Genomic DNA, 26,687 nt, shown 5'->3' on the forward strand with positions numbered 1-26,687 from the left:
GTTCGGTGGCTTTTGATGTCTGCAGTGCTGAGTGGGTGTCATGGGTGAGCTATATAACGAACATCATCTTGCGCTCATCATGTTAAAAGGCCCAACGTAAACCCTTTACGGAGCTCCAGTTGCCATCACCTCCCATCTCTACTTGCTCTTATCAACTTCGGCTGTTCTAAAGCAGTATTTCATAGCATTTCGTAAGTGCTGCCTATGTTTCTGTGCTGCATGCCGATCCATGTGTTCGGGGCTTTCCAGTTCGTGTTTGATTGCGAATGGAGGCCGATTCATCCTCTGCGGAGCAAGCAACAACATCTATCCGCAACGAAAATGAAGATGTTCCCACTGCCGAATCTATTGGTGCCATCGTATTGAAAAAGTTTCCGTATTTTTCATCGGTGAGCAACAGGAGGAGGATCTTTCAAATAACAGAACGCTGAGACGACTCGGTCCTAGTCCATGGTGCAAAACGTCGATGGATGGATACTATGCTTGAAATTCGGACCATTCAGATCGAGTACAATAATTCTACTATCAAGTCTTCTGGCCCTTCGTTTCGTAATGCGCCACGACATACCTGACTACGAGGAAGCGAACATTATAAAGGAACATTACTCGTTGAACAAGTGTGAAGTGCTGAACCATCTGCTGGACGTAGGCTCACGGATTAGGAAAGAACAGCCGAAAAATGTTCTCCCCTTGACAGCCCCCATCCGAATGATGTCTCTCGCCAGACCCACTGCCTCCTTGAAAGGGCAGGAGCCTTCTGATTCTCCTTCCATTTCCGTGCTCACCCCAGAAGACGATAAAGCACATGCAATTTTTCGGCGCCTTGACGAGTGCACACGCGACTTCAGGGATGCTGCCGCTGCCACGGTTCTTCGGATTCCAGATTTTTTCGTGGTGTTTTGCCAAGATTCCATCGTCCAAGCCGCTGATCAGAAGCAACAGGCCGAGTTCCACATTTCACTTGGATCGTTTCACTATACCTTATCCCAGTTCCCTGAGAGTCACGCAGGTCACCTTGAATGCGCGTTTGATAATTATATGACCGGCACCGTCCATTTGACTAAATTGGAAGGGCAGTCGCAAACCTCCAAGGCCTACCTGAAGTTGGTACCCTTTTCACATATACTTTACGACTATTTCAATCGATTTCCCCCAAAGACGTTGTCAGTGACCAGGAAACAGCAGCTCTGCAATCTTTCGGAACTATATTCCACCTCGATCGCTGTCAGCGACGACGGCACTGAATCCCCAATTTTACTCTTCCGCGATACTCTCCTGTACCTGCGTTTTGTCCGGTTGTGTGCAATTCGTGATGTCGATCTCATACAGCAATGGTCTCATGGCGTCTGGACCAATCTAAAGAACTGGATTGACTACCGCTGGGTTCTGGCAGTATGGTTGAAAAGCCAGCCAGAGCGTGTGGCACGCGTGAAGTCGTCTACAAACCCCGCCCAGCTCTCGGAGAGCATTGCCTACATCATAGGAGACTTGGCAAATATAGAAGATATTCATACATACGCATTTGCTTGTTTGGTTCTTGGCTGGCGTCGTTATATGTTGTTCCAACATCTTGGAGATGAAAATGACCTTGGAGAGGCTTTCGATTATGCTGTTACGGCCGCCACGCTAATGTATCATTTGGAGTTCAGCGACGAGGAAGAAACATTCACCTCACACTTTTTCCCCCTGGTCATAACCATTATCATGAGCCATTTCGAGTATGCTCAGCATCATCCTCCCTCGGTTGTAGAGGACGAAAGGGCTCAGAATTTCTTATGGCTTCAATTCCTTCTCCGGGGTAGAGCCAAAGCGGTGATGTATCAAGCGATGGAATATCTAGGACCCTCTATAGCTTCTCGAATATACCGGTCGCTACAGGCAGTTGTTCAGTCCTACGTCGAACATAACGAAATGTGGTCCGACGATTGGGACTCTTGGATTAGTGATATATTCAATTGGCGATATATAGAATATCACGACTCCAACGATTTTGAAATTGCGATCAGTATCCTCGAGAAGGCACGATCTAGACAGGGAAGAGCCTCTGCGTTGGCGGATGAAAGACTAGGTAGAATTTACCAAATATGTTATCGGAGGCATGAAAACCAGCAGGACTTCGAAATTTCGAAAGATTGTTGCCGAGCGGCGTTCACGAAGATGATGGAGTATGATCCAGAGAACGCCGTTGACCCTGTCCTCACCCTTGCTCATCTTTATATGACGCGCATTTCCATCCATGGCTACAACGAAGATGATCTAGCTCCAGCGCTACTTTTACTCGGCAAGGCAATTGGCATGGTGGATGAGTCGGATCCACGCTTTGCAGCCATCGTGATAGCTTTGGGAGAGGCACACGCTCTTGACACGGAATCTGAGGGCAGACTAGCACTCTCTGTCCTCTGGTTTCAAATATTTGCCGATTTAGCAATAGCGGGGAAAGTGCCAATCCATCAGGGAACCGAAGTCTATATTTCTACTTTGCCAGAAGTAAGGGAGAAGCTGGCGGAATCATCAATGTCTCAATCGTTTCCAACGCCAGGCGATCTATTTTTGAGGGGGATCGGAGCATTGAAGATGAATGATCCCGAATGCCTGGATGCCTTTGATTTGGCTTTTTCGTTGATGAGCCAAAAGGGAGAAGTTGAGATGGGGATAAAGATCGCAGACAAGTATACAGCTGCAAAATCACGTCACATCCATCTTTTCGGTGAGGTAGCCGCCGCCGCGACGCTCAAGTTTGGTCGCCCGCCCAGTCGTGCTATCGAATACTTGGAACAAACTTTGTCCATCACGTATCGCCAGCTTCTCCAGATGAGGACAACCAGCATTCTGGGTCTCGTAGATAAATATCCACATCTGGCGAGGAAACTGGAAGATCTCTCGGTAGACTTACAAAAATCATCATCGTATAGAAGCACGAAGACAAGCCAAAATGAGGATATTCCCTTCGGAACGGATAATTTCAGGGTAACTTTAGAGTATCGAGACCTTCTGAACGAAATTCGGAGGAAACCAGGGTTTGAAACCCTTTTTCTTTCCCTCCCGTATTCACGCTTGGCTGCAGCTGCAAGAGACGGACCAGTGATCGTGCTTTCTGGTGACATAGTTACGAATTCGACTCGGGCATTGATTGTGTTGAATCATGATACACGGGAGCCCTCTCTCGTGCAATTACCGGGGGCGCCGCCCCGCGAAATCGAGACACAATGTCGAGCACTAAAGAGGTTGTTGGGACATCATAATAAGGTGCTCGAAAAGCGATCTACCCAGGGCGACGGTGGAAGAGCAGGTGGAGTAGGGAAGCGGCGCCAGGACCAAGCTTTTGAAGGCTTTGACGAAGTCCTGAACTGGATATGGGAAAAAATCGTTCAGCCAGTTTACGAGAATCTTTCGAGAGTAAGCTGATAGAAATAATCTAATCACCCTTACTGGACTTATCTAAAACCAACAGAATGGCATCGAATCCGGTCGGATCTGGTGGTGCCCCACTGGAAGCTTGGTCCATCTTCCATTGCATGCTGCTGCACCACTGGCGTCTCCTTACATTTCCTCGTATACCTACACGCTGGAGGCCCTCGTCAAAGCTCGTACAAATCTATCTATACCAAATGACCCCAAGGCGATCCGATTGTCAGCAGTCGGGATGATTACATATCCAGAGCGCGATTATCTAGCACTGCCCAAGGTAGAGACGGAATTGGAATGGCTGGAGGACATTGCGCGCAAAAATCGGTCCATTGACTTGAGATTAATCAAAGATGACGATGCCCAGATTACCACTGTCCTCGACGCCATGAATTCCTCTCACCTTGTACATCTTGCTTGCCATGGTGTTCAGCATGCAACTCAACCACTCGACAGTCACTTGATGCTGAATGATGGGGACCTAAGTCTCCGAAGGATATTGAACGAGGACTTGAAGTCCGCACAGTTTGCACTCCTGTCTGCGTGCCAGACGGCTACAGGCGACGAAGCACTGGTCAATGAATCTATCCATCTTGCTGGGGGCTTCATGGCGGCCGGTTTCAAGGGAGTAATAGGGACGTTGTGGAGTATGGCTGATGATGACGCGCCTATGGTCACCGAGGAGGTATACAAGGCCATGATCACGGATGAGAGTGTGGACATTATGAAGGCTGCGGAAGGGTTAAACAGGGCGGTGCGCAGGATGAGAGAGAAAAATTACCCACCTTATCGTTGGATGCCCTTCATCCACGTCGGTGTGTAGGAGCAAGAGATTATCGCGGGGGAGGCTGGGTCCTTCTGTTTCTTTCTGTAGTTTTCGTTAGTTTGAAAGAAATATGCTTTGGTCCGAACCGTCGTCGCCCTCAGTTATTTTGTCCGGTTTTGTAGACACGGCCTCCAAAAGTGGATCAAATACCCCAGAAGTGTTGAAATTATGCATCATATCCAGCTGCAGACCGGCTGGCATGAATTCGGACCCGACTTGTCGCCCAAAACCACAGATTCGGCCAAAATGCCTGAAATACGTATGTTAAATATAACATGGCGATGTTCAACGCCAAACACGGCCAAACATTTAGGCGCGTCGGAACGCGTCATCACTGAAATTGATCATTCAAATACCCTTTCATTATCTACCCCCGTCTTCCTTGAAAACCCCTGCCCAGCATGCCGCTCGAAGCAACGATGATGATCATAGACAACTCAGAGTACATGCGAAACGGCGATTACCAACCAACAAGATTTCATGCTCAATCCGATGCGGTCACAAACGTTTTCCAAACGAAAATCGACTCAAACCCAGAGAATACTGTCGGTGTGATGACAATGGCAGGAAAAGGGTTCGTTTCCTTGTTGTGGCTCTTCCGACGCAGTTTGAGCTAAGGGAAATGTTTAGTCCAGAAGTCCTCGTAACACATACCAAAGACATTGGTCAGATTTTACAAGGCTTACACGTAGCGACTTCGAAGATCGGTGGAGAGATTGATATTCCTACTGCCATTGCGGTTGCGCAGCTTGCGTTGAAGCATCGAGAAAACAAGAATTTACGTCAACGTATTATCGTCTTTGTGGCATCACCTCTTGATGGTCAAGCAGCGGATGAGAAAGCTATGGTCAGGCTTGCGAAGAAACTGAAGAAAAACAACGTTGCGATTGATGTTATATGTTTTGGTGATGGGATTGAGGAAGCTGGAGAAGACGGGAAGACGGTACTTCGGACATTTGTGGAAAGTGCGAATAGCAGTGATAATTCGTACGTGACTTTCTCCCTCCTTTAAGTCATTGACATGTACTAAATTGATTGTTCTCGAGATAGCCACCTCGTGACAATCCCTCCGAGCACACGGTTATTATCCGAACAAATAGCAAATTCAGCGATATTAGCTGCTGACAGGGGAGCGGGTATACCTGATGAATTCATGCCTCGAGATGGACCCGCTCCTAGTTCAAGCAATGGAAATGAATATGAATTTGGTGTTGATCCTAATGTGGACCCAGAGCTAGCTATGGTAAGTGGGGTAGTAATTCTCTCCAGACTGCTAATCAAAATGTCACGAAGGCTCTTCGTATGTCGATGCGGGAAGCACAAGCCCGGGAAGCAGCAGAAGCGGCGACAACATCACAACCAAATCCCACCGAATCAACAACACAACCTCCTACGGGAGAGGAGGATGAAGACGAAGAGCTCCGGAAAGCTTTGGCTATGTCGGAAGAGAAAGATGTTGAAATGGAGGACGATGAATTTGATGATGATGAAGATGATGACGAGGATGAAGAAGATGAAGAGGCAGCTATTGCACGTGCTATAGAGATGAGCATGCAGGAGCAGAAAGATCAAGACAAGGATTCTTCGAAGCAAAAATGATGATGGGTATACTCGTGTTAATGTATTCTTGTATCATGTTACTGCAATTTTTTTGAACTGGACGAACGCCTAGGCTTGTCATACCTCTTTGTCGCGCATTCTCGTTTTGGCAGGAAGAAACCTTCAGGCTGCGTGCTTCCTTCTGAGTCCCGGTATAGTCATGTATCATTTCAATCAGCGGCAAACTTCACGAATGATTTACTTCACTTTAATAATCATATTAGAAACGATAAATCTGCAGACGTTTCTTTCTAATGCATCGAACGGTAAGCCAGCTTGAGATATCAACTACATCAACGATCTCGGAGTCATCCCGTCACTCTATAATTCGGAATAATTGCACATCTAGAAGCATTCTACAGGATGAAAGAAGAAAAAAACAATCAGCATCCTCATTCACAAGACGAATATTAAAAGTACGTACTGCGATGAACAATTCCCGGACCAGCCTCATCATACTCCTGTTTCGAACACCATAGGTTTTGGAAGGTTGAAAGCGAAGCCAGGATAGAACCGCCAATCCAAACCGAGTACTTTCTCTCAGGAGGAGCAACAATCTTCACTTTCATACTCGAAGGTGCGAGGGCTACTAACTCTTTTTGCATACGATCTGCAATACCTGGGAACATGGTTGTACCACCAGACATGACAACGTTTCCGTAAAGATCGCGACGGATATCAAGATCACATTTGAAGATCGAGTTGTATCTGTGTGGAAGCGGTCAGAGAGGATGACGAGGATAGATCGGTGTTGAATGTGTGATACTTACACGGTTTCGTGGATACCAGCGGCTTCAAGACCGACGAGTGCTGGTTGGAAGAGCGCTTCGGGGGAACGGAAGCTTATAGATAAAGTTTAGTCCAAATTTATACAAGGTCAATGAATCGGGCGCACCGCTCATTGCCAATTGTGATAACTTGACCGTCAGGGAGCTCATAACTCTTTTCCAGGGATGAAGATTGGGCGGCAGTCAAAAGCTCCTGCTCAAAATCCAAAGCGACGTAGCAAAGTTTTTCCTTGATGTCACGGACAACTTCCCGCTCAGCGGTTGTGGTGAAAGGGTAGCCACGCTCCGTCAAGTTTTTGATGAGGTAGTCGGTCAGATCACGGCCAGCAAGGTCCAAGCGGAGGATAGCATGAGGAAGTGAGAAGCCTTCATAGATTGGAACAGTGTGGGTGACACCGTCACCTGAGTCGAGGACCATACCAGTAGTACGACCAGAAGCATAGAGAGATAGGACGGCCTGAATGGAGACGTAGAATGCAGGAGTGTTGAAGGTCTCGAACATGATTTGAGTCATCTTCTCTCGGTTAGATTTGGGGTTGAGAGGAGCCTCGGTGAGAAGGACAGGGTGTTCCTCTGGAGCCACTCGCAATTCATTGTAGAAGGTGTGGTGCCAGATCTTTTCCATATCATCCCAGTTGGTGACGATACCGTGCTCGATTGGGTATTTGAGGGTGAGTATGCCACGCTTCGATTGAGCTTCATCACTAGTAAATGTGGTCGGTGGACTAACCGCGGGATTTTTTGGATTACCGCTTACCCGACATAAGAATCCTTTTGACCCATACCGACCATCACACCCTGGTGGCGCGGGCGGCCAACGATGGAACTGGTCCAAGCGTCAGACGAGAAAATCTTTGATAGATATGCAAACATACGGAAAGACGGCGCGAGGCGCGTCGTCGCCTACAGAAAATGAGCGCTGATAATTTAGGTGTTATCAGAGTTACCGCACCAGCAACTACACATCATGTCAGCAAAAATATGTCAAGAATAAAACAAGAACACGCACATCCTGCTTTACACATTCCGGAGCCATTGTCAATTACCTGGGAGAACTGGGTCAACACGGGCGTAATGTGAGGAGACAAAAGAGGACATACGAGGGCAGCGACTTCGTCTTCCATGGTTGATTATGCGCTGAAGAGAAGGGATGTTATCCATACCGATGGTAGCATGTTTATATACAAGCGGAGAGATGCGCAGCCATGTGCCCGCTGATGGTCCGCACGGATGGAGTGTACGGAATATGCTCAGAAAGGGGTATGCCCCGCTGCTGCCGAATATCTTTGATGGCCAAGACACAATTTAGTACAGGTAGACGGCGATTGTTACCGCGCCAAGACGAATGCTGCATAGGACGGTGCCATGACAGTGTTTGCAGCGGGACTGCGCTCGAACCGCGCCGCAGCGTCTGCGGACAGTCGTACTACTTCATAATAAGCGGCCAACTCCAACTCCTCACCTAACGGGAATTAGCACAGCGTTCAATGGATGCGGCATGACTAGTGACTCGCCAACATCATCATAGGGATCGTCTGAAAAATTTCGACGCCGATCATCCCAACACTCGAGGTATGAGAAGTTGTTGTGAAATGGTTGAGGAACTTGAAGAAATTCAATCATTAAGCCAGTGAGAAGGGGGAGGGGAAAGGACACTCACCTGCACCTGATCTAGAGTGACGGGAAATAGCCCCGGGCTCCTAATTCCCCTTGTGAATTTCACAGGCTCTACGACCGGTCAAATTCACGCCCCAAATTTGCAGCTAATTTGCAGTTTCCTATTTAGCGCTAATTTGCTCGTGAAATTCAAAAAAACTACGTGCGAATTACATTATCAAGGTGAATTTGAGTGAATTTGAAAGCTGTCGAACCTTCCTCCAATACACCCATTCATCGTCGTCGAGAACTGTGGTAGCTGCGCTTATATTCGTCTCTACCCGCATGTTCTTTGTTGACCGAGTTCCAGTGATAGTGGCCTGTCAACGCATGGAAGCTGATCCAGGGCTGGGAACTTAGAGTATCAAGAGCAGTCTCTAGGGCCCGATTGACTGCACGGCCTTTACCAATATCCTCAATCCATTCCGGATCTAAAGAAGAGGTGCTCCAGTGCTTCATAGCTCGAGGTTTGAGATCACGACACATCAGGAAGAGGACGACTAGAGGGTAAGGAAGCCAGAGATAGACGAAGATTATCAAGTTCTTCGATGACACTAGGGAGCATAGTTTAGGAAAGTTAAGGTTATCAGTGTTGTGCGTAATGTATAGGCAACCGAGCTCAAAAATTTTGTATCTCCATTTTTCATCTCTATTCCAAATGATTTGTGGAAGTGGCCGAAATTCACTCTATTTCACATCCGAAAAACAGTCCTCACTGGGACCCCTGCAAATTAGCGGCAAATTAGCAGGGCAAATTAGCCCGTGCGAATTTCAACCGCCTATTTCCCGTCACTCTAACCTGATCATGATGAGTTGATCCTCCTATTTTAGTGATAAAGCTAAATGGAAATTGAAACCTTTTCCATGAGTCGGTGTTATTGCTTGCTCATAAGATATGGGCATTCGGAAATTCACGGGCAGTAGCGCTCACGCACTGGCTACAGAGTGACAGAGTTGGCATCTTACGTATGGATTTGACGTCCTCCGCAGCACAAAACGACAAGGGCTCAGAGTCGTTAAAACTTGAGTCTGTAAGTCGCTCTCCACCGCCTACTGAGCGCTATAATTCAAATACGAATCTAGTCCAGCGAGAAACCCTTGTCATTGACGACGTCAATCACTAGTGATATCATCCCGGTGAGTGCTCAAATTCAAAGCTGGTCAGCGAGAGACAAATATAACGATCACAGGATTCGACATTAAATGGCTGGATATACTTTCTACGAGATTTGCCTGAAAAGTCTATTATGGGCGATCCCGCCCTCGTACGTGGTAGCCCTCGCAGTGAACTGATTCTGGCGACTCTCTTAGCGAGGCGTTATCTTATACGACAGGACGAGCGAGATTATGAAGAAGCTCGATCAATGGGAGAGCAGGCTACGTATCTCGAGGAAGAAGATCACTTAGTTTGCCAGTATGCCAGTGAGATGCATCAAGCATCGCTGCTGCAGAATTCGTTGCTTAACTCTCAAGAATGGGCGATGGCCGCGCCACGTTTACTCTTGCGTCCTGGGGGAACTCCTGTGGAAACTTCCGGGGCTTCAATATCTGGTCCCAATGAATTATGTTCCAATATTTCCCAGCTGAGAACTATTGAGCTGGCATTCCGTGACACGGGCACTGGTCTTCCGCTTTCTCCTTCAGTTTCTTTCACCCAAATTCTCTATGACTTATTGGATATATTTCCATGGATACATATGGGTTCTGCTGCAGAAAACCCACATGTACTTGTATCCGTTGCTGAAGGAGGGGCACTAGCCTCAATAGTCAAATCTGTCCCGGAGAGCTTGTATTGCTGTCCCGATTTACACGACTATGTTTGCGGTTGTCTCGTCCTCGCTTACGGCCACTACATCCTGTACCGTCAATCCGGCAACCGAGACAGCTTTGACGAGGCCTTGCAATACAGCTCAACGGCTTCTTATCTTCTGGATGCTTTAGGCAGGCCGTTGTCTCCCCTTGGAAATTGCCAAGAGTGGAAGTTAGCCTATGGTATTTCTCGGAATTACGCATTTCATCTCTTTGAGGACTTCACCTCTTTGGCTCAGACGTGGGCCGTGTTTGAGCTATTCGACCTCTTTCGATCCTCCATGGCTGTCAGTGGGCTCTTCTCTACGGACCCTCTAGCTGAGATCATGTGCTGGTATACTTCCAGTGATTATTCCACCACTTTCCAAACCTACATTTCTTTAGCAGCTCAGCCGTCCATTAAGAAACAGGTAGATGCTATAGGGAAACGCCTAGCAACAAGGCCACCTCTTCCTCTTGCCGATTTTGCGATGATCCACGTCGTGCTCTTGCAATTTAACTCGCGTAGCTTTGACATTGGGGATGCGGGACGAATGATTGACGTGGCTGTCAAAGAACGAGTAGCCTCTGAATCCGATGATACATCGGAGTGTCTCTTAGCCTTGGAGATTTTGGCCAGGATGTATGTGGTACACTGCACTTTTTTCAGATGGGATAGTCGTGCCAAGGAAAGCGAGCTTTTTGCGGAGAAATATTTTCGAGAACTTATATCCAATTCTCGGGACCCAACTCAGTCGGCTCTTCTGAGCTTTGACTTCGTGCAGTCATTTTGTATTCCTCGATTCCTAGCCAACGGTTCAAGCAACTTGGCGGAGGCGCTGGCCCTATTGTCCACCGCAGTTCGCGGTATTGATGAGACGAACCGATTATTTCCTAGCGTGGTTCTTTTGCTCGCCCAAACATATATGCACAGTCTCGTTGGGACTCACCAACAAGAACATCTTACTGAATCAATCTCCTGGTATCAGAAGTACGCCGATGTTGCAGGACCAAGAGCAGGACTTACACCATCTCTGCATCATACTAACCTAATCGGGTCCAGGCAGTTAGGATGGATTCTTCCGCTGTATATCGGGCTACTTCACACAATTAGTTGGGCACGACAAGCACTCCAACAAGGCCAGTCGGAGTGCCTGAAGGTATTCAGAGTTTTATCATCGTTAGCCAGCAACCCTCTCTGGTTGGGGAACACGGCTGAGGCAAAACAACTTCCACTGCGAACTATTCGAAGTATTGGCTCATCTGCTGTCGCGGCAGTGCTCAAGTTCAACCCAGAATTCTCAAACGTGGCTGTCGAGTATCTTGAGCAAAACCTCTCCATTACATATCGTCACCTTCTTCAGCTAAGTCCGAAGCAAGGCGTTATCGACCCGCTAGGCGATGTGTATCCAGAACTATCGAAAAAGTTAGAATGGCTTTCAAACGGATTAAGACAGATGTCTATGGGAGGTGGAGGTGACACGAGGTCGACCCGGGACCTATCAGCGCTGGTGGAAACCTTTAGGCAGGGGACAGAGTATCATGAATTGGCAAGGGAAATACGAACAAAGACTGGGTTCGAAGATGCCTTCCTCCCTTCATCATACAGTAAGCTTGCAGCTGTCTCACGAGGCGGCCCTGTGGTTATCCTCAGCAGTGATGACGTTACAAAAGCCACTCACGCATTGATTATACTGCGCCCTGACGGGGAACCCATTCCTTTACCTTTGTCAGACGTTTCTTACGAGGATATAAGAAGACGGGCCATAAGCTTGGCTCAGTTACTAGAAAGCTGTAACGTCTTGCGGAGACAATCAGTATCGGAAAGCGGAAGGGCAGGTCAACCAACTAGTCGGCGTCGTTCAACTTCATCCCGCTTCAACGCAATTTTGCAATGGATCTGGACTAAAATTGTCCGACCCGTTCTTGATATTCTTGCAAGGGTAGGTTGTTGAACTGTAGATACTGTCATATGGAAACAATCCTCATTGGTCCTTTTCAGGAAGGGGTTTCATCTGGACGGTTGTGGTGGTGCCCCGCTGGCGATTTTACGCGCCTTCCCCTACATGCAGCTATGCCGCTCGATTGCCCATTTATACCCTCCTACACATATACTCTAGAATCCCTTGTCAACGCTCGGGCACAAAAGACGATTGCAAAAGAAAAAATCGATCCTGAACCACTTCGCATATTAGCCGTTGGTCTGAGCACCTATCCTAATCGCCCATTGTTATCTTTACCATTTGTAAAACCGGAAATCGAAGTTCTATCCGAAGTGGTTGAAGCTGCGAATGGGTGCCTTGACAAGCCACTTTTTCAAGTCGTTAAAATCGAAGATGCAGAAGCTCGAATCGATACAACGCTCAATGCAATGAGATCCTCCGATATCATTCACTTAGCATGTCATGGATGGAAGGATGGAGAACAACCTCTTAACAGTCACCTCATTTTGAGTGATGGAAATCTTCAACTCCGAGAAATCTTGTCTGCGGAACTGTCAAAGCCTAAATTTGGATTCTTATCGGCTTGTCAAACGGCTACAGGAGACATTGAGCTCGCGAACGAATCATTTCATCTTGCGGGCGGGTTCATGGCAGCTGGGCTTAAGGGTGTCATCGGAACACTATGGAGTATTGCTGACGAGGATGCACCAAGAATGGCAGAAGAGGTGTACAAAGCTATTCTCACGAAAGATGGCATGGATCTGGAGAAAACTGCGGAAGGACTTCAGTGTGCCGTTAGGAAAATGAGGGAAGATGATTTACCTCCTCAACGTTGGATTCCTTTTATCCATGTCGGGATATAGATGATCAAGAACCGATGGTGGTAGGACGGGTGTATGGCCTTGTGATTGCATGGAGAGTTAAATTTACCAAGACACCGAAAATCTATAGAAAACTCCCAATTTGACTGTAGTTAGACGTCGAAATCGTCAAGCCATGACACTTTTCATTGCAACTGTACTTGTGACAATTTTATCAACGATCGCCTTTTCTTGTTCTACGTCTCCTTGTACGTTTTTGATAGCGAGATCATTAGCCAGTTTGTGATGCTATAGAAGCAGGTTATCCACCGCATCATATGTATGATTTACTCTGCAAACCTTTTTGATTAATGACCAATCTGTTATCTCATCCAGGTATGAGAAAAGGACGAGGTCACCGTCAACGATATTTCTCATTTTAGCTTCAATCTCGTCCACAGGTAGAGTACCAGCATCGATGCGGGTGACTAGCAAGGAAGTTGCGGTATCAGATACGCCGTACCGTCGAATAGCTTCAGTGATCTATATAATTGAAAGATTAATTAGTTTCACAAAAATGTAGCTTACATACGTTGTTTGTCGGGTTTAAATTCCAAAGAACCTCGGAGTGAACGGTCTTTGTTCGTAGTGCATTTTCACTTTCCGCTAGAATTGACTGATAAACAGCCGTTTGCAAATGAAGTCGGCTTGTTATCTATTGTTAGATGGTAATCACCTTTACCCAGAACAAGTTACAGAAGAACTGACAAGCCGTGCATCAATAAAAGCAAAGTTGACTTGATCGCGTTCGAAATCGCCACCCTCCCCCTCCATGGTTGAGGCATTGATGATTCGTTTTCTCAGTGCAGCAGCATTAGTTACATTTCTGAACAGAGCAATATGAGTTGTAGCTCGATCCGAGGGAAGATGTGGAAAATAGAAAAGGTCCATTTGGTTGTTGTTCCAATCAAACTCGGGGCTGATCAAAGATTGATGACAAACGTGGCGACATTCTTCACACCACACCTCCGCTTTCCTTAATTCTCCAGAGGATTTGACCTCCTCCGACCTAGGTTCAAACCGAAATGCTCTTCCCTGGGCTTCTAGGAGAGCTCTTAACAACGCTTACTCTTGTTATCAGCGTTGCTAGTGTCCAACTCCAGGAGTTAAAACCGAATAACTTCAAGGAATCGACGAGCAAGGGACTGTGGTTCATCGAATATTACTCGCCTCACTGTGGGCATTGCAGACGATTTGCCCCAACTTGGGAGAAACTGGTGGAAGCTGCCGAGACAGAGATTCCAAGTGTACATCTAGCGCAGGTGAACTGTGCCGCGTATGGTGGTGCGTCATTGTCATATGTTAGAAAGTCATCTCGAACTCAGAGTGTCCGTTGGTTATAGACCTATGTGGTGCAAACGGGGTCAGAGCATGGCCGACGATGTACATGCACGAGAATGGGAAGCAGCTGGAAGAATTCAATGGGAAGCGCGAGCTGGATGATTTGAAGAACTTCATCAAACAATATGTCAAGCCAACGAAAGACTTTTTCGTGGAAGTGGAAGAAGAAGACCGACCTATTGTCAATTCGAATGGCCAAGTGTTATCTATATCGGACGCAGCGAGTTTCACGGAAACAGTCAAACAAGGTCCTACTTTTGTCAAATTCTTCGCTCCCTGGTGTGGTCATTGTAAAAAACTGGCACCAATCTGGGTGCAGCTAGCTCATCACCTCAAGAATAAAGTTACGGTGGCAGAGGTGGATTGCGAAGCACATAGCGAGCTGTGTGCTGCATACAAAATACAAGGCTATCCCACTTTGATCTACTTCACCCGCAATTTACAGATTGAATATAGTGGTGGAAGGAAGCTAGATCAGCTGAGGACTTTCGCAGAGAAGGCCGCCGAAGCCGGTTTGCATCCGCTCTACACTGATTCCGAGCTGGCCGACCATGTTCAAAAGCACGACGTCGTATATCTCTTCTTGCACTCAGACACCAAGGGTGATATTGTGGTATGTCATTAATTTTCTTTGTTGACGCTTACTCATCCGTTCATAGAAAGCCGCTCGTGAAGCTTCCGAACCTCTCCTTGGTTCTCCACCTGTCTACGCTTCAGCCTCGCAGGACCTCTTTACTCGCTATAGTGTCCCTCCATCCGCCACCTGGGCCCTCTTAGCTTTCAAGGACCATGATATCGGGAAATCTGCAGGCCAACTCTATGGTTCCCCCAATACACCTCTCTCTGAAATGAGCCCCTGGTTCATGACGCATCGTATTCCTTCATTCCTCGAACTTGCGTCAGATTCATTCCAGAGCGTTATGAACGCCCCACAACAGCCACTTGTTCTCATTGCTGCTGTGACTGGCGAAACACGTGGCAAAGTAGAAGCGAAGCTAGAACAACTTGCATCGGTCTGGAAGATGCGGACTGGTGGAACTGGGGAGAGGAATGGGAGACAAGTCATTTTTACATGGATGGATAATGAAGTTTGGAAGGACTGGCTGAAGAATATGTACGGGATCAAGCATGAGGATGACGACGATCTAGATGATGTGAGAGTCGTCATCGCGGATCATGCAGTAAGTGACTCTTTCTGCGAATTTAAGTTCCTTCGTATTGAGGGGTTCCCATAGCGGCTGGTATATTATGAGGAGGATGTCAGTGGACACAAGATCAAATTGACCAAAAGTGACACTTTGTTCGCTACAATCGAGAAAGCTACGACTGGTGAACTGCACTATAAACATTCACAAAATCGTGTAGAAAGATTGGCACGGGTATGTCCTCTTTTCTATCTTCATCAATCAACTTTTTCTCATCATAACCTCCTTTCATTAGTGGCTGAACCACAAATTAAGTGGAGTCGAGGTTTATGTCACTGCGCATCCGTACAAATCCGTTTTCTTCCTCGTTGGCGGTATTGTGGTTGTATTTACTCTGCTCATCAGGTGGTTAGGTAGCAGTGTGCCGCACGACCGAGACCACTACAAAAGTTCAAGATTGGATTAAGTAGATGTATTTCGCCCTTCTTTATTTTCTATCGATTCGGATCTTGTATCGCGATATGTCAAGCTTTCTTGTTTGTTTACTATTAATAGTTTTATCATCTCACTTCGCTTAATGATTGTCGGAGCCTTTGTGCCTAGCTGACGCGTAGGATGACGATCTTTCTCGCTTGGTGGATCATAGGGGCGGCACTGTCGACCTCTTGGTTACAGGTCGGTGGGCTTCTAGAACTAACATTGCCTTTACCAACTCGTGTAGAACATAGTCGCATGGTCCCACAGCAAATAGCTCCCTGCCAAAATGAGAGGGATGGACCCCACTTAGGAGAGCTTAGGAGACGGCCGAGGCAGGGTGCGTCACGTGATATGACATCGATAATCTGGTCGCCCGGGTTAAGAACCCAGGCACCCGCACTCCGTTTTCTTGCCTTTCCTTCACATTCCCCTATCTTGTTCATTCTCACATCGCATTTCGAAATTTTGTAGCCATGGGTGTTCTCGACATCGTTCCTGTAAGCATTTCACGACCCGTGACAGCGACGAATTTGATTGTGATGCTCATTATGACGTAGGCCGGCGTCTTGACTGGTGATAACGTTCGCAAATTATTCGATTATGCCAAGGCGAACAAGGTGAGCAGAATACATCCGCATGTCGTATGGAAATTTTTAACATATGGATGTAGTTTGCTATTCCTGTAAGATTTCTTTGATTTCATGCGACAAGCTAGATAGCTGGAACGTCTCTTTCAGGCCGTTGTGAGTATATCTTACACCGCTTGAGCTGTGACTTTCTCATAGAGTATCGCAGAACGTAACATCCACCTCCGTTGCTAATGCAGTCCTTGAAGCTGCGAGGTACTGCCCATCTTCTTTGCTAAGACGACGATAAGCTCAAACCCCAGCTACAGGGACATCAAATCGCCCATCATCATTCAAGTATCTCAGGGTGGAGCTGCCTATTTTGCTGGAAAAGGTCTCGCCAATGATAAGCAACAGGCCTCTATTGTTGGTGCGGTCAGTGCTGCCCACCACGTTAGACTCATGGCCAAGGCCTATGGAATGCAAGTATTCTCATATTCTGTCAAGAAAACGCATTCTGATGCCGATGACCCGGTAGTCCTGTTGTGATGCACTCCGATCACTGTGCTCACAAACTCTTGCCTTGGTTCGATGGTATGCTACAGGCTGACGAAGCTTACTTTAATGACCATGGAGAGCCTCTATTCTCTTCACACATGCTTGACTTGTCCGAGGAGCCTAAAGAAGAGAACATCAAAATCTGTGAGAAATACTTTAAACGCATGGCTGCTATCGGTATCTGGTTGGAGATGGAGATCGGTATCACTGGCGGTGAAGAAGATGGTGTCGATAATTCTAACGTCGACAATTCGAGTCTGTACACTCAACCTGCTGACGTCTTTGACGTCTACAAGGCTTTGCATCCTATCAGTCCTAACTTCAGTATCGCTGCCGCTTTCGGAAATGTTCATGGTGTTTACAAGCCTGGAAATGTCCGCCTCAGGCCAGAACTCCTCGCCAAACACCAGGAATATGCCCGCGAGCAAATTGGCTCCAAGGACAGCCAACCTCTGTGAGTATGAATCATCATCTTTGGAGTCTTTTTTAAGTGAAGTCGATTAGCTACCTCGTCTTCCATGGTGGATCTGGTTCTTTGGCTGAAGAAATTAAAACTGCAGTCGACAATGGTGTTGTCAAGATGAACGTTGACACTGACACCCAATACGCATATCTTGTTGGCATCAGGGTGAGTTTATCTTCCGAGACACTCACAAATATACAGATATATGTTAATTTTTTGTACCCAGGACTTCATTGAGAAGAAGAAGGGCTACTTGATGAGTCAAGTTGGAAACCCCGAGGGAGAAGATAAACCCAACAAGAAGGTACGCTATTCATACTATCAGGATATTTTTCTTTTCTACTTGCTGATCGTCAACCATAGTACTATGATCCTCGTGTTTGGGTCCGTGAGGGTGAAAAGACCCTATCTGAGCGTGTCAAGGTTGCCTGCACAAATCTCGGAAACGTCAGTGAGTATCGCCTTTTCCTTTGATCATCTGATTTGTGTTGAGCATATAAATTTTTCTTTGAAGACCGTCTCTAGGTACTGGATACAGTATTTGAGGAAGAAAGGGAAAAGGAATCAAACGCCTAAATTTAAATCATTCAATATGTTGTTTCGTGTCAAGCATAACAAAGAATATATTCTGTGTTTGTGAACTTTTGTGATGGCGGAGGTTATTAATCGGCCGATAATCTCCGACTGCGTTGTGAGCAAGAAAGGGGCTCCGCAGGTAAAGAAAATTCTCGAACTCGGCAATGCGGTGATCACGAAAGTTCCCGGAAGGTGGATAAAATTGCCTTGTTTGTCCGGTATAGCAGCGTCAAGGGTTAGAAGTATATGCACAGTCGTTACCGGAGAATTTCAGATAACAATGCGTCATACTTTGGTCAGAGTGGAATATCAAGGTAAAGGTTCGTCTGAATTAATGGTAGTGAGACTGATTCTTGAAACTTGATCACCAATAATAAATCATTTTGGGAAAATGAGCCGCAGAGTATAGGAGCGGGAGGAGCTTTACCTGGCTCTTCACATGCAGGTTTTGAAGGCCCCCATATATATATTTCTACTTTTGACGCAGAAATCAGGCGAATTGATTGGGTCAGAATTTACTTTCTTTCATTGAAGATACCATGTCATAGTGTGTGAGAGGCGATTCAAGATACATGATGGTTCAATACCCCAATATAGCTCCTTCAGAGTCGACTTCGAGAGTTTCTTCGAACTCTTGCCGTATATGCAAAATCACCCGACATGACAGAACTGAATAACATGCACCCTCTAACCTGATCAATTTGGTCAGCTTCTGGAGGACCGACCTTCATGAGCATAATACATACATCAATGAAATCGTCATATACTCGGGCTGCCAAAGGGCATTAGATATTATGATACGGATCAAGATACAAGGCGACGTACAAGGCGAAATATGAGGACAAGATTGGTGATGCCAAGTGCTAGTGAAGTCGGATGCTTGAGTGGTTTCTGCTAGATGTTTTTAATTTCACATACCGAATAGATAGATATAAAATCTTATGCCTAGGCCATCATTTATAGAATCAGGTGTGAAAGTAGACTTTGCAAGTGCACCTACCGTCACAGTAAATCGTTTTTACGAGACGAGAACGTCCCATGGGCCAATCTGTATGACATAGATAAATGAGCGCCGTGCAGAAAATAGGTCAGGAACGAGCATTACGGCTGGATAACCCTCGAACAACAATCAAGGTAAGTATAACTATACTCAAACAGTCAATCTCAGCTCTGAATTTCACACTGCTACCCTTATGGAATTCCATACCTGTCTCATAAGCCGCTAATATAGTGAGTGATGCTCCCAGACATTTGGTTGACTTTCGAGTAGTTGCATCGCAGGAATTCGAGTAAGTTTCTCCCGGCCCATCTCAAAAATAAGGTAAGGTTTCATTCGGATAAATAGAAAAATGGTAAACCAATGAATAACTCACGGAGTGTACCCTCTAAGTGAAATGTAGAAAGCGTTACGATTATGATACATACCGAGCCGTATAGCCCAAATAGCCAATAGGCTAACTTCTTGCTTTTCCCCCAGATAACCCATGTTCGAATGGTGAGAATTACTGTGGTAATCTATTATTTCATGGGATAGAGCAAGTGATAGGAATGAGCACGTACGTTGCGCCAAGAGGATCCCAATCCAGAACAGTGCTAGCAGGGATTAGGAAACATATTATGATGCCACCAGCGGAAGGAATTTGGACTTACATGATACAGTGCTATATAGCATTTTACACTCAGTTAGGGTGAAACCTTCGTTAAAAATGTCTGTAAAACAATTTTATTAGTTATGTTCATCATCAACCGTAGGGTCAGAAACAAAAACCTACATCGCGTGTTCGCAGGAAGATATACGAAGGGTATATAACGCGTCAAGAAGTATAAAATGGTTATTGCACTCCATTTGGATCCCCATACTAGCTCGACTTCCGATGGGAAAGTTAACATCCAGTCGAAGACCTGTTCAATGGGGCATGAGAAGGGCGGAAGATATTTGAGTCTTGGGGGAATCTCACCAAGATAGTCAAACTAGCCACTTTTGACATATGTCGGTGAGAGGAATATGAGCTTGAGTAGGAAGTGGACTTACGGTCGGTGTACTAGATAGAATGTTTAAGGATCAGTGGTTCCGAATGCATTAGAGCAAAATCAAAGATACCTGGCTATTTATGGCTACTTCGACTGCTGCCTTGATATCTTCCGGCGAAACCAAACTGTGGTCAATAATCATCCCGAGCAACGAAAGTCAGGATTACCCTGTTCGCGGGAGGGATGGACCGAATAGAATCAGGCTTCCCTAGAGATCTTACGCCTCAGGTATTTAAAAGTATTCTCTTCGGCCCTTTCCGCGAAACAGAACAAGCATCAGGAAGACGGGGAATTTAAAATTAGCCGTCTACCATCAAGATACGCATATTTGTGGCCACTGGTCTGGTAATGCCTCGTCTCATCAGATTCAGGCAGTTTGGAGAACTTACTGTGATGGAGACGCATACAACCAGACCTGTGGAAGGCACATCGTGGGGGATAATTGCATCTCGCTGGGGTTAATGTGTAACTTTGGGACGTTCTCAGCGCTCCTGCTCCCTGACCTATTTATTTTCTTCTGTTTGGGAGGGGGGTATGATGTATCAGCGTGATGATCAAATGATACTCCGAGCCATGCATGAACGAATACGAACATTGTTGCGAGTGTTGTACTTCTGACACGCCGCTTAGCACTCGTAGTACTCAGCGCGGCGTATGCTTCAAGTGGGTTGCCAAAATGAAAGTGACTACGATCACAATAAAACGTATGCTCAATTTTGTTCTCCCCTTTCCGTTGATTCATATTTTTGAGCTCACCTTGCTTGTTGACATTCTCGAATCGGTCTGCGTGTGAGAACCCAGGAGAGAACGACTTGTGAATGATCAGGCCTTGGAAGAAATGCAGGCGCGCTTGATGGGAGCTACAGCCCTATTGATGTTTAACCCATTGTGGTATAAAAAGTACACAATCCCCCATCGTAGATTGACGTTCCAGATGTTGCAGTTGATGGGTCCTGTCGAAAAACATGATCGGGTAGGAAGGATATCAGACGTGCTTCGGAGGGCACCGCATGTTCGCATGTCTGCGGGAGACCTTTTGGAACCTGCATATCAGGAATTTTGTTGATAGCCCGGCCAGAATGAAATGGTTAAGAAAGAGGTAAAGAAAGAATTGGCGGATTCGGCTCAACCCGGCCTAGATGACTGAGATGACCGATTCTTCGGTGGAGGGGGGGGAGGAGGGGGCGGATAAATCTGTTGATTGAGAGGTAAATAAAGGAAAGGGTGAATCAAAGCTGGTGCTAGATCATTGAAGTTTCTACCGTAGCAAGGACGACGCAAATTGCAACCATCACCGTGGATCACAGTCCTTCCTACTCCTTGAAAACCAACATAATTTGTCGCCATCTGCAACCCTGCGGATGGATGTGTGTGTGTGTAAACATTGTATTGAACTCGAGTTGAAAAAATTCGTCACCTGTGCGATTCGAACACACGCGGTCAAAGACCAACCGCTGACAGCTACTGAAATAGCAGGCGATCCCGTTAACCACTCCGGCAAAGTGACTTACGTGTACGATAATACATGGGTAAATATGAATATCTATCGTGAGAGCAATCAAACGCGCCACTTGATTTCTTACAGAATTCAGAATTTGTTGACTTTAGATGCGTCTACGCATCCAGACTCTGCCTCCGCTTCCTGGTCTGAAGGCATGGTTTATTCCAGCAGCGCACCAGAACCTTCCGAGTTCTGTAGCGGATTTTAAAGCTGTTCTATCCTCTAGTGTGGCCGTGCTCAGGGATGCTGGCGTCCGACAAGAAGACATTCAATTGTTGCTGGACGAATTCGAACTTTTGGACGAATCTCGGTTTGATGAGGCTCTCCGAGACGGCGACCTTGTCGTCATAAAACCTCAACCTCATTATGGGCTGCGGCCGCTTCAACATGTCAAAGTTGAGGTCAAAAAAGGTACGTGCCATCTGTGTGTTTGTGGATAATAGCATTTCTAATGTTTTCTTACACAGAGCAACTGCTTTCAAGAAAAAGGAAGCGGCAAAGTGAAAACGGGAGATCTCAAGGAAAAAGGAGAAAACATAATGCGAGGAAGAGTGAAGAATCCTCTTCGGACTCTGACAGCGATTCCTCGTCGTCTTCGTCAAGCTCATCGTCTTCATCTTCCAGTTCCTCAAGCTCGTCTTCATCTTCTTCCTCAACATCTTCAGGCTCCGAAGAATCTGATTCTTCCGATGAGCCTACTTCGTCATCACCTTCGTCCCCTCCTTCGATACAACTCTCAAAACCATCCGTTTCCAAGTTGCCTCCAAAAGCTGCATCGCGGCATAATCAACTCGCTCCTTCCCGCAAATCACAGCCTGAACCACCTTTTGTTCCTCCTGGTCAGGGCAAACCAACAACTCATGCCCGTAATCTGCGGCGCAAGCGCCTACGCGCAGCTCACTCAGAAACAAATGCTACTGTGGCTTTGGGGGCGGCATCTTCCCTCACTTCACCACCTCAAGGTCTATCAGATATTAATGCCATGCCACTCGGTTCGCGTACGCTCCCCCAATCATCGAAAGCAAAAAGGAAAGAGAAACAAACGGACCGGATGAGGGACGACGAAACCGTAACTCGACCGGAGACCGAAGTAGAAGACAGAAGGGAGGTTATGATGGCTTCACTTGGGAATAAAAATAAGAAGAAAGGTTATAAAAAATACCTGATGGGGCCTGTACCGCAGAAGATTGTGTTTGGTGGGGAGGGAGGGTCGGCGCAGCCATCACAAACGTCAGTCGAGGCTAGTCCATCATCCCGACCAGCATCAACTTTGAAATCCGTGTCCCACACCCCAGTTGAAGTTGCTCCCCCGTCTCGGGAACAACGACCGTTACCTTATCTCATCCCACCATCGGAAATCCAAGACCGTGGAGAATTACCCCCAAACATTTTCGTTACCAGCGTTGACGTTGAGGCTGATCTCGTTGGCTCGAATGGAAAGAAGAAGAAAAACAGAAAGAAGACGACCACTGCCGCTCAGGATGTATATGACTATACGTATGCCAATGATGAAGCCTATGAAGCTGATCTGGACGTGACACTATCCTATGGCCATGGCGACGACGAGACGAGCGCTGAAACCTTAAACCAATCTCAACTGACGTCAAATTCAAAGATATCCGATTTTGATTGGGACCAGGCCGAACAACTCTTTGATAATGCCACGAAAGTCACAGAGCTAGATCAACTCAAGCAAGTACGAATCGTCGGATGGAAGGTACGCAAATCATCTGACTATTAGAAAAAGAAATTCGCGTTACTAATTTTAATACGTTGAACAGAACTTGGAACTAAATCCACAAACTTTCACACCTGAAATACTTCTTGTCGCGAGTAAGGTATTGGAAGTCTCGGATTTGACTTTGTCAGTCAAAGTGCAACGTCTGTTAAGGCCTGTCAATCCTGATTCGGGTTTCTCTGGATTTGTTGCTCCTGGAGACCAAGATCAGGTGGAAGGTGAGGTGGAGGTGGAGGAGTATAAATGGGTTGACATAGAAAGTTCGGATTGGCGAGTGTTGCAAGCGCTTTAGACGAGTGTTCTGGCACTGTTATCTTCCAATGTAAATTCTACATATCATCAATCCTATCTCACTCCACGGTTATTTACGGGAGACACGGAACTCCCTGTTCGGGTAATTTTGATTTTCTCGGTATAAACATCTAGTCGCTGTTCTGCCAGTAAACCGGTTCTTTGAAGAGCTGTTTTAAATTTAGCTCTGCGTTTATGTTTTTTGATGGCATCAGCTGTTTATTTTCTTCCCTAACCATCTGTCCAGGTGAGTGTCAAGTTCGCATCAATCCAGATGTAGCCTTATATCTTAAGAGGGTTACATGATTAGTGCCGTAGCAGCTCGTAAAACCGCCCAGGCCACATTGCAAAAGCAACAGGGGATCATTCCGGACGTTCCATCATCATCGCCAGGCGGTCCACCATCATCGAACCCGTCGCCGAATTTACCTCTAAAACGAAAACCATCACCTCGTCATAGTAAAACATCATCATCTACAAAAAAGCGAAAGCGCGGCAATAAGAAAAATGCGGCCCATACGACCGACTTGGAATCAGATGTATTCCAGTCTCAACACGAGGTCATAGTCATCGAATCTGACGATGATGAAGACAGACAACTTTCAGATGCTTCTCAGGGTGATTCTGACATCGAAATTCTCCCTGGACCTCCAACGTTATCATCCAAGCGTCGTGCGTGGTCGCCCAGTATGCCGTTGGACGATTCGTCATCGAGTGACGAAGCGGAAATCGACATGTCCGAACTGATCGACCTTCCAGCACGATTTTCACGACTACCCGTAACAGATGTTGGTGCGACGCTGTCGACGTTCGTACCTACGCCTGGAAAGAATGTTTATCACTTTTCGGACGCTGATCTCGCCGTCTTGGGAGAGGAGGGAACAATCGTTGTCTTGGAGCAAGGAGAGAGCTTATGTGTTCTTGGGACGTGCAGACTCACGCTGCTCAAGGGCGCCATTTCCTTGAACGGCGTACCTTTACAGCCTTCGTTGAATTCACACCGTGTATTCTCCCCTCGTTCGTCTCCCCTTGTTATGATCGAGGGCCAGACAGGGACCAAAAGTGCTATCGATATTTTGAGTCTACCCCCTTCCCTTCATTGCTATAAGCAATCAAAATTCGCTCTAGTATTCCTCCAAGAGTTGCAGACCGCAGTGGAAGGTCTGGGTAGAGTATGCAGGACCTTTGAAGGTGTTTTTGATTCGTATGGACGTCAGGATGACTCAATTTTGTCTCCTTTCCAATTACCCGGCCTTTATTTGGTGCGTAATTTACATCTTTTCGCATGTCTCCTCCATCTGACGATAATTCTTCAGGTTCAAAAGCAAGCTCGCGATCTTGTTTCCTTTTCTATGCCACCTACGTGGTCCGAAACAATTTCAACATTCTCCACGCCTCCCACCTTTACACTTCCACCTTCCCGAGCCGGCCCCACATATCTCGTGAAGGGGCCCAAGAAATGCGGCAAATCGACATTTGCACGCACTCTCCTTAATACATTGCTCTCTCATCATTCACGAGTCGCATATCTAGAATGTGACATAGGTCAATCCGAGTTCACGCCTCCTGGGATGGTTGCGTTGAACGTAGTTTCTAAACCCCTCTTCGGACCGGCGTATACGCACCTTACTTTCCCCGTTCGATCACACTTTATCGGTTCTACTACGCCAAAGGCTTCCCCAACTGCTTACTTGGAGGGGGTGAGAAATTTGTATGAATTTTGGAGAATTGAGGTCGCAAATGCGTACGTCGGCGATGATGATCCCGATGGAAGGGTGGTTGATACGGTACCACTAATCGTGAACACCATGGGTTGGATTAAAGGCCTCGGTGCGGACCTGATGCGACAAATTGAAGAGATGGTTGAACCGAGTGAAATATTCGAATTCCAAAGCGACGAACCTGGTTTTACGTATGGTGATCAAAATCATATTGCATTTTCGGATACACCCAATGCCGGTGGCTACGAACCAGTTCCACGCAAGTTGGAGCCGGCCCCGTCCTCTGTATTGTCGACAAGCTTTACACCTGCAGATCAGCGCACGATATCAATCATATCTTATTTCCACGCCATATTCCCTTCATTATCAAAGCAAAGAAACCCCTATCCAAATCTCGACAACCAGTCATGCATTCAATCATGGGATGTTTCTCTTCCGTTCTGCGCCATCGCTCCTTACGAAATTGATGTTGGAGTGGCATTCGATCAGGTTATTCTTACTGGTCCTGGGAGCGAAGATGTTGTATTTGAGGAAGTAGGGAGAGTATTGAATGGTGCGCTGGTTGGATTTGTACAGCTTGATCACCATCAGTATCAGGGAAAAGAGGACAAGATTGCAGGCATCCCGTACGTTCAAGCTCGCCCTCCACCATCCGCTTCCGAATCATCATGCATCGGCTTGGGGCTTATCCGTGGCATTTCAACTACGACTGTTACTACAACCTCGACCAATGTGATCCTACATATCCTAACTCCCGTCCCACCCCCTCTTCTTGCGAATGCTCGATTACTAGTCAAGGGCGAGATGGAACTACCGATTTGGGGTATGCTTGACTTTCGAGATACAGGTGGAGGAGTAGCTGGTGTTGAACAAGGTCGAGTACCGTATTTACAGTGGGGAAGGGTGCCCGAGGGCGTTGTTGGTGGAGACAAAAGACGAGTCAGAAGAAATTTGATGAGAAGAGGACAGGCGTAGGTTGTATGATAGAAAGAGAGTATCTTGTATTGCTTAGTGGATGCACATTTGGGGAGTAAAGATCTCTCTTTCCAAGGTCCTCATACTTAAGGAAATGAATATTCATTTAGCTCAGAGGTGGTGCAACACGTAATATAAAACCGGAAATGCTAGGGAAGACTCGCATGTGGATACGTGTAATCTTGCAAGTACTACATGGGTAGAGTATTCACGAGAGACTGCTAACTGCTGTTGAGCGGAATGGTAAGCGCAAGCTCCGGCCTAGCTAGCTACCCGTGCCGAGTATGTAGCACATACATGAAACCTAGGATGCCCAGTAGAATTTTCAGTTCATAAGATCGAGGATCACCAAGAAATAAATTCAATCAAATGCGTCATTCTATTCCCCAAGAGAAAGAAACGGAACCTATGATAAAGTATACCGACCGCGCTATGATAC

At 46.6% G+C, this 26,687-nt stretch overlaps 13 protein-coding genes and 1 non-coding gene across 14 annotated transcripts; 7 read left to right on the forward strand and 7 right to left on the reverse strand.

The window, feature by feature from the left end:
* Nucleotides 1-2,566: 2,566 nt before the first annotated feature.
* Nucleotides 2,567-2,953, reverse strand: AGABI2DRAFT_192123 (hypothetical protein). Its single transcript, XM_006460334.1, has one exon. It carries the CDS (start codon nucleotides 2,854-2,856, stop codon nucleotides 2,686-2,688), a length of 171 nt encoding a protein of 56 aa, XP_006460397.1. The 5' UTR covers nucleotides 2,857-2,953; the 3' UTR covers nucleotides 2,567-2,685.
* A 46-nt stretch (nucleotides 2,954-2,999) lies between these two features.
* On the reverse strand, nucleotides 3,000-3,595 carry AGABI2DRAFT_135615 (hypothetical protein). Its single transcript, XM_006460335.1, has 2 exons — nucleotides 3,452-3,595; nucleotides 3,000-3,396 (listed from the first exon to the last, which is right to left on the reverse strand). Exons 1-2 carry the CDS (start codon nucleotides 3,515-3,517, stop codon nucleotides 3,217-3,219), a joined length of 246 nt encoding a protein of 81 aa, XP_006460398.1. The 5' UTR covers nucleotides 3,518-3,595; the 3' UTR covers nucleotides 3,000-3,216.
* A 180-nt stretch (nucleotides 3,596-3,775) lies between these two features.
* AGABI2DRAFT_59687 (hypothetical protein) lies at nucleotides 3,776-4,225 on the forward strand (the record flags this gene model as incomplete). Its single annotated transcript, XM_006460336.1, has 1 exon — nucleotides 3,776-4,225. A coding segment is annotated over one exon (450 nt), but the record flags the coding sequence as incomplete, so codon positions are not given.
* A 321-nt stretch (nucleotides 4,226-4,546) lies between these two features.
* AGABI2DRAFT_192125 (hypothetical protein) lies at nucleotides 4,547-5,894 on the forward strand. The gene is made up of 4 exons (XM_006460337.1): nucleotides 4,547-4,805; nucleotides 4,862-5,218; nucleotides 5,282-5,474; nucleotides 5,525-5,894. Exons 1-4 carry the CDS (start codon nucleotides 4,633-4,635, stop codon nucleotides 5,828-5,830), a joined length of 1,029 nt encoding a protein of 342 aa, XP_006460400.1. The 5' UTR covers nucleotides 4,547-4,632; the 3' UTR covers nucleotides 5,831-5,894.
* A 281-nt stretch (nucleotides 5,895-6,175) lies between these two features.
* Nucleotides 6,176-7,742, reverse strand: AGABI2DRAFT_117354 (actin-1; the record flags this gene model as incomplete). The annotated part of the gene is made up of 9 exons (XM_006460338.1): nucleotides 6,176-6,186; nucleotides 6,255-6,538; nucleotides 6,601-6,672; nucleotides 6,726-7,322; nucleotides 7,376-7,444; nucleotides 7,494-7,521; nucleotides 7,571-7,576; nucleotides 7,628-7,664; nucleotides 7,719-7,742. The coding sequence occupies 9 exons, from the start codon at nucleotides 7,740-7,742 to the stop codon at nucleotides 6,176-6,178; spliced, it is 1,128 nt and encodes a 375-aa protein (XP_006460401.1).
* A 4,640-nt stretch (nucleotides 7,743-12,382) lies between these two features.
* AGABI2DRAFT_59682 (hypothetical protein) lies at nucleotides 12,383-12,865 on the forward strand (the record flags this gene model as incomplete). Its single annotated transcript, XM_006460339.1, has 1 exon — nucleotides 12,383-12,865. A coding segment is annotated over one exon (483 nt), but the record flags the coding sequence as incomplete, so codon positions are not given.
* A 127-nt stretch (nucleotides 12,866-12,992) lies between these two features.
* AGABI2DRAFT_220433 (hypothetical protein) lies at nucleotides 12,993-13,756 on the reverse strand (the record flags this gene model as incomplete). Its single annotated transcript, XM_006460340.1, has 4 exons — nucleotides 12,993-13,114; nucleotides 13,166-13,348; nucleotides 13,398-13,520; nucleotides 13,574-13,756. The coding sequence occupies 4 exons, from the start codon at nucleotides 13,754-13,756 to the stop codon at nucleotides 12,995-12,997; spliced, it is 609 nt and encodes a 202-aa protein (XP_006460403.1). The 3' UTR covers nucleotides 12,993-12,994.
* Nucleotides 13,757-13,811: 55 nt separating this feature from the next.
* AGABI2DRAFT_184882 (hypothetical protein) lies at nucleotides 13,812-15,983 on the forward strand. Its single transcript, XM_006460341.1, has 5 exons — nucleotides 13,812-14,149; nucleotides 14,209-14,819; nucleotides 14,866-15,387; nucleotides 15,442-15,585; nucleotides 15,647-15,983. The coding sequence occupies exons 1-5, from the start codon at nucleotides 13,891-13,893 to the stop codon at nucleotides 15,815-15,817; spliced, it is 1,707 nt and encodes a 568-aa protein (XP_006460404.1). The 5' UTR covers nucleotides 13,812-13,890; the 3' UTR covers nucleotides 15,818-15,983.
* A 250-nt stretch (nucleotides 15,984-16,233) lies between these two features.
* Nucleotides 16,234-18,061, forward strand: AGABI2DRAFT_192128 (hypothetical protein). Its single transcript, XM_006460342.1, has 11 exons — nucleotides 16,234-16,325; nucleotides 16,386-16,445; nucleotides 16,499-16,510; nucleotides 16,566-16,571; nucleotides 16,624-16,670; nucleotides 16,724-16,876; nucleotides 16,933-17,406; nucleotides 17,457-17,580; nucleotides 17,642-17,719; nucleotides 17,779-17,866; nucleotides 17,930-18,061. Exons 1-11 carry the CDS (start codon nucleotides 16,302-16,304, stop codon nucleotides 17,938-17,940), a joined length of 1,077 nt encoding a protein of 358 aa, XP_006460405.1. The 5' UTR covers nucleotides 16,234-16,301; the 3' UTR covers nucleotides 17,941-18,061.
* Nucleotides 18,062-18,516: 455 nt separating this feature from the next.
* Nucleotides 18,517-19,979, reverse strand: AGABI2DRAFT_177975 (hypothetical protein; the record flags this gene model as incomplete). Its single annotated transcript, XM_006460343.1, has 13 exons — nucleotides 18,517-18,624; nucleotides 18,684-18,716; nucleotides 18,738-18,763; nucleotides 18,910-18,936; nucleotides 18,992-19,039; nucleotides 19,097-19,135; nucleotides 19,199-19,300; nucleotides 19,365-19,374; nucleotides 19,417-19,496; nucleotides 19,552-19,584; nucleotides 19,642-19,701; nucleotides 19,764-19,893; nucleotides 19,950-19,979. The coding sequence occupies 13 exons, from the start codon at nucleotides 19,977-19,979 to the stop codon at nucleotides 18,517-18,519; spliced, it is 726 nt and encodes a 241-aa protein (XP_006460406.1).
* Nucleotides 19,980-20,826: 847 nt separating this feature from the next.
* AGABI2DRAFT_192129 (hypothetical protein) lies at nucleotides 20,827-21,049 on the reverse strand. Its single transcript, XM_006460344.1, has one exon. The coding sequence runs from the start codon at nucleotides 21,040-21,042 to the stop codon at nucleotides 20,845-20,847; it is 198 nt and encodes a 65-aa protein (XP_006460407.1). The 5' UTR covers nucleotides 21,043-21,049; the 3' UTR covers nucleotides 20,827-20,844.
* A 384-nt stretch (nucleotides 21,050-21,433) lies between these two features.
* Nucleotides 21,434-21,529, reverse strand: AGABI2DRAFT_t47. Its single transcript has one exon. It is a non-coding gene; the product is annotated as a tRNA-Ser (tRNA).
* A 101-nt stretch (nucleotides 21,530-21,630) lies between these two features.
* On the forward strand, nucleotides 21,631-23,553 carry AGABI2DRAFT_117359 (hypothetical protein; the record flags this gene model as incomplete). The annotated part of the gene is made up of 3 exons (XM_006460345.1): nucleotides 21,631-21,934; nucleotides 21,991-23,240; nucleotides 23,305-23,553. 3 exons carry the CDS (start codon nucleotides 21,631-21,633, stop codon nucleotides 23,551-23,553), a joined length of 1,803 nt encoding a protein of 600 aa, XP_006460408.1.
* A 301-nt stretch (nucleotides 23,554-23,854) lies between these two features.
* Nucleotides 23,855-26,248, forward strand: AGABI2DRAFT_150364 (hypothetical protein; the record flags this gene model as incomplete). Its single annotated transcript, XM_006460346.1, has 2 exons — nucleotides 23,855-24,814; nucleotides 24,869-26,248. 2 exons carry the CDS (start codon nucleotides 23,855-23,857, stop codon nucleotides 26,246-26,248), a joined length of 2,340 nt encoding a protein of 779 aa, XP_006460409.1.
* Between the last annotated feature and the right edge of the window lie 439 nt (nucleotides 26,249-26,687).

Source organism: Agaricus bisporus, assembly GCF_000300575.1.
Source record: "Agaricus bisporus var. bisporus H97 unplaced genomic scaffold AGABI2scaffold_4, whole genome shotgun sequence".
Classification (NCBI taxonomy): Eukaryota; Fungi; Basidiomycota; class Agaricomycetes; order Agaricales; family Agaricaceae; genus Agaricus; species Agaricus bisporus.

Coding starts and splice junctions, on each gene's coding strand:
- AGABI2DRAFT_192123 (XM_006460334.1), bottom strand. CDS start 2,856: ATGTGGATATTTATCTACGAGACCCAGAATGCTGGTTGTCCTCATCTG.
- AGABI2DRAFT_135615 (XM_006460335.1), bottom strand. CDS start 3,517: ATGCAATGGAAGATGGACCAAGCTTCCAGTGGGGCACCACCAGATCCG. Junction 3,397..3,451: donor CGACCGGATTCGATGCCATT/CTGTTGGTTTTA, acceptor CTATCAGCTTAC/TCTCGAAAGATTCTCGTAAA.
- AGABI2DRAFT_192125 (XM_006460337.1), top strand. CDS start 4,633: ATGCCGCTCGAAGCAACGATGATGATCATAGACAACTCAGAGTACATG. Junction 4,806..4,861: donor ATGACAATGGCAGGAAAAGG/GTTCGTTTCCTT, acceptor GGAAATGTTTAG/TCCAGAAGTCCTCGTAACAC. Junction 5,475..5,524: donor TGGACCCAGAGCTAGCTATG/GTAAGTGGGGTA, acceptor AATGTCACGAAG/GCTCTTCGTATGTCGATGCG.
- AGABI2DRAFT_184882 (XM_006460341.1), top strand. CDS start 13,891: ATGCTCTTCCCTGGGCTTCTAGGAGAGCTCTTAACAACGCTTACTCTT. Junction 14,150..14,208: donor GAACTGTGCCGCGTATGGTG/GTGCGTCATTGT, acceptor CGTTGGTTATAG/ACCTATGTGGTGCAAACGGG. Junction 15,586..15,646: donor GTGTAGAAAGATTGGCACGG/GTATGTCCTCTT, acceptor TCCTTTCATTAG/TGGCTGAACCACAAATTAAG.
- AGABI2DRAFT_192128 (XM_006460342.1), top strand. CDS start 16,302: ATGGGTGTTCTCGACATCGTTCCT. Junction 17,581..17,641: donor CATATCTTGTTGGCATCAGG/GTGAGTTTATCT, acceptor TTTTGTACCCAG/GACTTCATTGAGAAGAAGAA. Junction 17,720..17,778: donor AAGATAAACCCAACAAGAAG/GTACGCTATTCA, acceptor CGTCAACCATAG/TACTATGATCCTCGTGTTTG.
- AGABI2DRAFT_192129 (XM_006460344.1), bottom strand. CDS start 21,042: ATGCGAACATGCGGTGCCCTCCGAAGCACGTCTGATATCCTTCCTACC.